Below are 6,430 nucleotides of genomic sequence, written 5' to 3'. Positions count from 1 at the left end.
GTGTGTGTGTGTGTGTGTGTGTGTGTGTGTGTGTGTGTGTGTGTGTGTGTGTGTGTGTGTGTGTCCTTTTGGGACCATTTGAACTTTAACCAGCACAACAAAAAAGACAAGTGTGCATTTGTACAGTGTTGTGCTTTGTGTTGTTATTGTGTTTTTTTTTTTACTGTTAGTAAAATGCATGCCATGCATTTTAATAACACTGCAGTAAGTGTAAAAGGTGAGCAGTAGCAGCAACAGTAGCAACATTAGTGAGCAATAAGTAGAGAAGTGGAACAGTGAGGGTGTGGGCCTCAGAACAGAAGCACTTACCAAAGGACTCTGTGGTTAAAAAGATACAAAGAGAAAAGAACAGCATAGACATGGCATTATAATCGGACCATTGGTTACACAGATGTGTAGACTTTGTTGAAACATTTTGAAAAAAGTAGTGGAATTCCACAGAACTTTGAATACACATAGCTTTACACTTAAAACAATCTAAACGTTAACTGCATTCATTGACAGAAGAAGTTGAGCACCCAGTTGGAATGATGGAAAATGATATTCAAATTCAAATGATTACATATCGAACCAAGTATGATCAAGTGCTGGTAATGCAGCTCTGTGTCTGGTGACACTTACTTACTCTTTTGATTGACTGTCAGATGCTCTGGTCAATATATGCTCTCTACTAGACTATGCGTTCACACTGCAGGTCTAAAGCTCAATTCCATCTTTTTTGCAAAAATCCAATATTTTAGTGCAAACGTTCCCATTATTTTTAAATGCGACCTCCATCAGAGTAATAAGTGAACTCTATACAGAACTACGGGCAGACAATCATGACCAAGGTGTTGTCACATTTAGCTTGCTGTGAGACGATGAAATAATTATCTGACATGCTTGTTTAGTTCACTGTTTACATTTGAACCTGCCTCTGACCGCATGCTCCGGTGCAGCATTTTATTTTTGGAACAAAACAACATGATAAAATTAAAGTATCAATGGATTTACTTCAGTATCGATGCGATACTCGAACGATTTTCCTGTGCATTATCAGTCATCCAGGACATGGAAAATTAAAACAAAAAAAGGTTGAAGTAACTGGACTTCTGTTCTGTATTTGAAGACATGTGGAGTTACAAGATTCATCTTTATTTTTATTGGATCGATCCGCTCACCCACACTTGTGGATGCAATGCATCATGAGCGGTCCTACTGCAGTTGCTTGGAAAAAACATTCGGTAAGTATCTGATTCAGTACCACATACTGAAAAAGTCTGGGTCAGATTTGAAACAAGTGGATTTGTCACATTCAGAATGTCATGAAAACATCTGTTATGGGTTGCATTTGCCTGCCGTATAAACGTAGCCTTAGTTCCATATCCATTTAGGTATATATGGATCCATATAGGTATATATGGATGTAGGGCAAATCCTTAGGTCTACTTACAAGAGGTAATTCAGTACAAAACAAACTTTGACAATGTGCAACCTCTGCAGGTCAATCCACATCTGTTATATTCAGCCCTTGAGAGATCTGCACTGGGTCAGAACTGACAGTTGTGCTCATTATAGCCAGGTTACGTTGGGGGTAATTAGGGGACCTGGCTGTCCATGGGACAACCTCAACATGACACAACCAGTTGAAAGTCAGGTATTTTTTAAAAAAAAGAGAACTGAAATGCTGTCTTAGCTGGGAGAAGACGTAGTTACAAGATGTCACTGGTGATACTTTCAAGGTTCCCCTGAATAATGGCTCTCCACACCGTGATGCCAGGAGTAACATCAGCGTGTTTTTCCACAACATTGAAGGGATTGGTCCTCTCCTCTTGGTAATACCATATGCACACACAGTGTTCATCTGTGGTCATTCAGAAATCTAATTCATCACTGAACATAATATGTTGCTGCTAGTCTTTCCCCACTGGTTACAGGACCAGTCCAAATACAGCCATCTCTGCTCTGGTGGTAATAGCAACCCACACAGGGGGACGGTGAACCCTTAGTTCACCTGATAGTGTGGGACGATAAGATGTTGCAAAGTGTGTACTTGGCAGGGGCAGATCATTGGGTCAGTAATTCTTGGCACATAACATGACAATCCTCTTACGGTGTGATCAAACAAACCCACAAATGACCTGTATCAAGTTCAAGCAAGTTGCTGATAACAAGTGATAATGACTCACTATTTTGACTGACTGTAAGATGCTCTAGCAATTGCCTGATAACACTATTGCTCCACTTAACCCTATTTCCCTCTCTGGGGCATGTTCTAGACATATGATCTCTTCCTTATTCAAATCATTTACAAACTCATTGCCATTCTGCATGTGTGCCACACTAAGTCCAAATTTTACCATTCCTTCTGGGTGCTTAACTTCTTTTTTAAGTGTGTAATCTGCAATCAGCATATACTGTATTAAAATTAGCTAACATGTCAAATATGTAACATTTATTAAAGGAACATATTTTTTTTGCAATAAAAAAAGACCCAGAGCGAAGTACTGAGGATTAAGCTAAATGATAAATAATTAAAGCCGAACAAGGACCAAAACAAAGAGGTTTGTCATCCATAATGAAGTTAGAAAGTTGGGTCTGTGATTACAAGAAAAATGGGGTTTGGGGAATAGAGCTGATCCCTGGAGGAAAGGGGAGGAAGAAGCAGAAAAGGGGACTTTAAGACAAGTTGGGACTGTACACACTACTGTGGCTATCAAAAACAATGGGCTGAAATAGACTGAGAGTCACTTTCAGGAAAATTAGTTGGTTTAACACATTCTGTTAATATGTTTCCTTTAAACCCATGAAACCAGTTTCAGGAAGTGAGTTTTACATTCAGACAGACACACTTGGCAATGAATAAGAAAAAAATGAAAGGTTATTTGAATGTTTAGTCACAGCAGTGAGCTACACCAAAGAGGTCATTCCTTGCATACATATCAACATCAGTTAACTTTAGTGTGGAGACCAAAGAGTAAAATATTGGATTTTAACAAGAGATATATAGAAAATTGATGCTTCTCAGACACAATTTAATGAGTCCATTAGTTAAAGATCTAACTTTTTGTGACGGTGATATGCACAGGAAGACCTCAGAGAGTCTGGAGAAACATTTGGAGTTTGCTTTAAAAGGTCTTGAAGAGTTTTGAGGGGTTGGCAATCATACACAGCCAACTCATAAGACAGCAGCAGCAGAGTAGGACAGCTGAAAAACACAGCCAGTGACCATGACAGGAGGAGGGTGAAACAGAAATAAGGCAAGGGGTGAAAGTGGGTAAGACTAAAAGGAAAATTTGTGGGACGTAAAAGTGAAATAAAAGTCTGAGGACAAGATGACGGGGGGACAAGATGGGGATTAAAAAACATAGTCTGGGAGGCAGGACCCTGGGGGAAGAAATAAAAGTAGGGATTCAGAATGAGCAACAAAAAGGGCTAAAACCAGTGTTCACCTGAGCGGAGCTGCTTGATTCGTCTGTTATTATTGGACGTGTTGACTGGCAGGAAATCCTTGAACCAGGTTATTTCTGGGTCAGGGTTGCCACTGGCAGCACAGAGCATGGTAGCGGTCCGTGAACGCTCCACCACTTTCAGCTGGGGGCCCATATCAATGGTGGGAAACCCTGGGGGCAGTTGGTCCTCTGGAAAACATTAAAACACACAAACTAGATTTTCAACCTGGTAGGAAACAGCTTCATGTCTCAGCTTTTTCATCAATCATTCCACTCCGTTTTAAACAGCGAATCACAGTCATTTGGTCTTAGAGCTGTTTCAGATCAGTAGAAATTGTGAAATTGTTAAAGGTAATGAGGATTTTGCTTGTGACAAGCCTACATTTTTCCCTGCTTCTCTCTTCCTGCTTTATCATCTCTTTGTTTACAACACTGTCCATGTGCTTCAGAATCACTGTTACCACAATCTAAAGTGGGCGTAGGTATCAAGGACCGTGGGAAACCATTGGACTGGCTAAATATATTATTGATGTGCAGAATTTAAATGCACAGCATTTGGATCGATTCAGCATGTGATTTATTGCAGTCCAAGCAATCCTTTGCTATAATGCAATTGCATACATTGATATTATAATGATGATAAACTTTTGATTTAATGTACAACCCATGTGGGACTCGTTAAAGTTGTCAATAAAATCAGCTGGATATTTTGGTGATAAATATTCTAAACATCTGCTTTAGTTTTATTTATTACTTCTTTAGGAGATCAGTGCCAAACTACTGATGCTGAAACCAAGAATCACAATGAGCAGAGCTTATGATTTTGGTGACTTAATGTAGAATGGATTCTTGTTTTCAGTGTTTTTTAACCTTTTAATCCAAAGGATTTGTCATTTACAAAAATAAACTTTGCACAAAACATAAGGAAGTTTGTGTTTGGTATTTCTTTGTTCTATTAGTGCTTCATGGCAATAAATCCTATGACTGGCATCTGACTGGCAGCACTTGGGGGAACCAACTCAAAACAAAAGTTGACAGCAACAGCAAAACAAGCTGTTTGACAAGGCAGAGAAGATTTGGCAAATGTTTCACGAGTGCAACCCACATACTCAGCTCTACTGCTCATCTCACAAATGCATGTTCCTTACAAATGTGGCACCATTTAAAAGAGAAAACAGGCTTTTAAATGGTATAAGATTTATTACCAAGAAGCAACAAAAAATGATCTACCAAATACAAATTTCCTTACATTTGTGCTAAGTTTAATTAGGAGAGAAGTGCCAAAAAGCATATTGATGGGAAGAGTAATAATAATTACTAAGCGAAACAACTCCAGTAGATGCATCCCAGCATTCCTGCTTCTTAAGTGTTCACTGTACTGTGTGAAGCTATCAGTAAGTGTTTTGCCACGGCACAAAGAAACCCCCTCCAGAAGAAAACCCATCAGAAAATACAACTCTTCCTGAAGAGCAAAAAGTGGCACCACAGCAATCCTCTGTTTTGCTGTGCAATTTATATCTTCATTACATACCTTAAATTTTGAAAGTATATATTTTTAACTAAACTATTAATGTATTTACCTTCCTTATACCGAAGGAAACATGCTTGGGAAAATATTTACTGTAACTTTTAAAAACAGGCCAAAACCTGCAAGGTTTTAAAGAAAATACAGGAAGGATATATGTTTTGAAAGGCTTGAGAAAGACTATTGACAAGTCCAGTACTGAGGTCCAACAGAACGAGTAACATTCCACTCTACCTGACAATCGTACCAAAGCTTCAGGCTATTGCTGTTCGAATAAAATTCAAGTGAAAATCAATTCACTTTTCTGCCGGGAATGACGAGCAAATGAGCTGCACTTTACGGAGCTCTGTCTTTTTCACACAGAGCGCATGGGAAGTCCAACTCTCCCATAAAAAAGACCGTTAAAGACACGTTCGCTGAGACTTGCACCTTTTGGGGATGGTAAATCACAAGTGAATTCACAGACATCAGTGGCAATGAAATCAAACATGGAGACTCATTCCACAATGATGCAGAAAATCTAAGTTCAACTTCATTTACCTAAAAGGAGAGATTTAATAAGGATTGCTTTAAAAAGATGGTGGAAGTCAGACATACAGAAACAATACCTTATCCATAACTAAAATAAAAAAGGTCCAGAGAAAATGTAGTTTTTCAAAAACTTCTTAACTTTCTTCTCAACTTTGTTGCAGTTTGAAACAGCAAAGTAAAATATCAGACCCCTGAGACATCGATACCAAAGTAGTATAAAGACTGACACAGTAAGGAAAAGTGAGATGAGCACAGTGAGTGTTCCTGCACATGTTTGAGCTGTATTTGATCTAGAAGGCAGTTTATTTTTAATCCCAACCAGTTCTTTTTTTTTATATACCCAGGATCCCCTGTGACTTTATCCCTCTCCACCACACACAACCTCATTAACGGGAAATCCTAGCGCTGAACCTCACCAAGGAGATGCTAATTCTGGTAGTAGTGCATCGAACCGTAGCCGACGGGTCGTGAGACACTGGATCAACGGGCGCGTGTGTGGCCTTTTAACAGCTCCGATTTCAATCAATCACGAACGGCTGACAAATGGAAACATGGATATAATAAACTAAGAAGAACAAGATGAGGAGGTGTTTGTGTACAAATGTGTCTCAGAGAGAGAAGACGCGAAGAAAGTGGGCAGAAGTGCAAGAAAAGAAATGAAAGAGACTGGGACAAAGAAAGAGTGACAGTAAGGTAAAACGGAGAGAACAAGAATGAAATAGAAAGGCAGGAAGAAGGAGCACAAGGAACTTTACACAGCATAACAATCGTGATTCTCTTAGCTTTCATTATGCAAACACTTACTTCAAAGCCAGCCCCTTGTAGGCAGCAATAATGCATTCTATTTCATCTACCTAGGGTGGGACACTGCACTAAAAAGTGCACAGTTAGAATCTCTCTCTCTCTCTCTCTCTCTCTCTCTCTCTCTCTCTCTCTCTCTCTC

The 6,430-nt window shown here is 39.3% G+C and overlaps 1 protein-coding gene across 17 annotated transcripts in view; it reads right to left on the bottom strand.

Annotated features, from left to right (window-relative positions):
* Positions 1-6,430, bottom strand: part of LOC106532527 (receptor-type tyrosine-protein phosphatase delta) — an 80,618-nt gene that overhangs the window by 43,107 nt on the left and 31,081 nt on the right. For 9 of the 17 annotated variants that reach the window (XM_014028599.1, XM_014028597.1, XM_014028610.1 and 6 more), the window contains exon 5: positions 3,432-3,620. In XM_014028599.1, coding sequence (XP_013884053.1) covers positions 3,432-3,620 — 189 coding nt within the window. Of the gene's footprint in view, positions 1-309; positions 319-3,431; positions 3,621-6,430 lie in introns of all 17 variants that reach the window. The other 8 variants (XM_014028598.1, XM_014028596.1, XM_014028601.1 and 5 more) reach the window with 1 other exon arrangement.

This window comes from Austrofundulus limnaeus, unplaced genomic scaffold, assembly GCF_001266775.1.
Source record: "Austrofundulus limnaeus strain Quisiro unplaced genomic scaffold, Austrofundulus_limnaeus-1.0 Scaffold787, whole genome shotgun sequence".
NCBI classification, from domain to species: Eukaryota; Metazoa; Chordata; class Actinopteri; order Cyprinodontiformes; family Rivulidae; genus Austrofundulus; species Austrofundulus limnaeus.
This window is presented reverse-complemented; position numbering and strand designations above follow the sequence as displayed.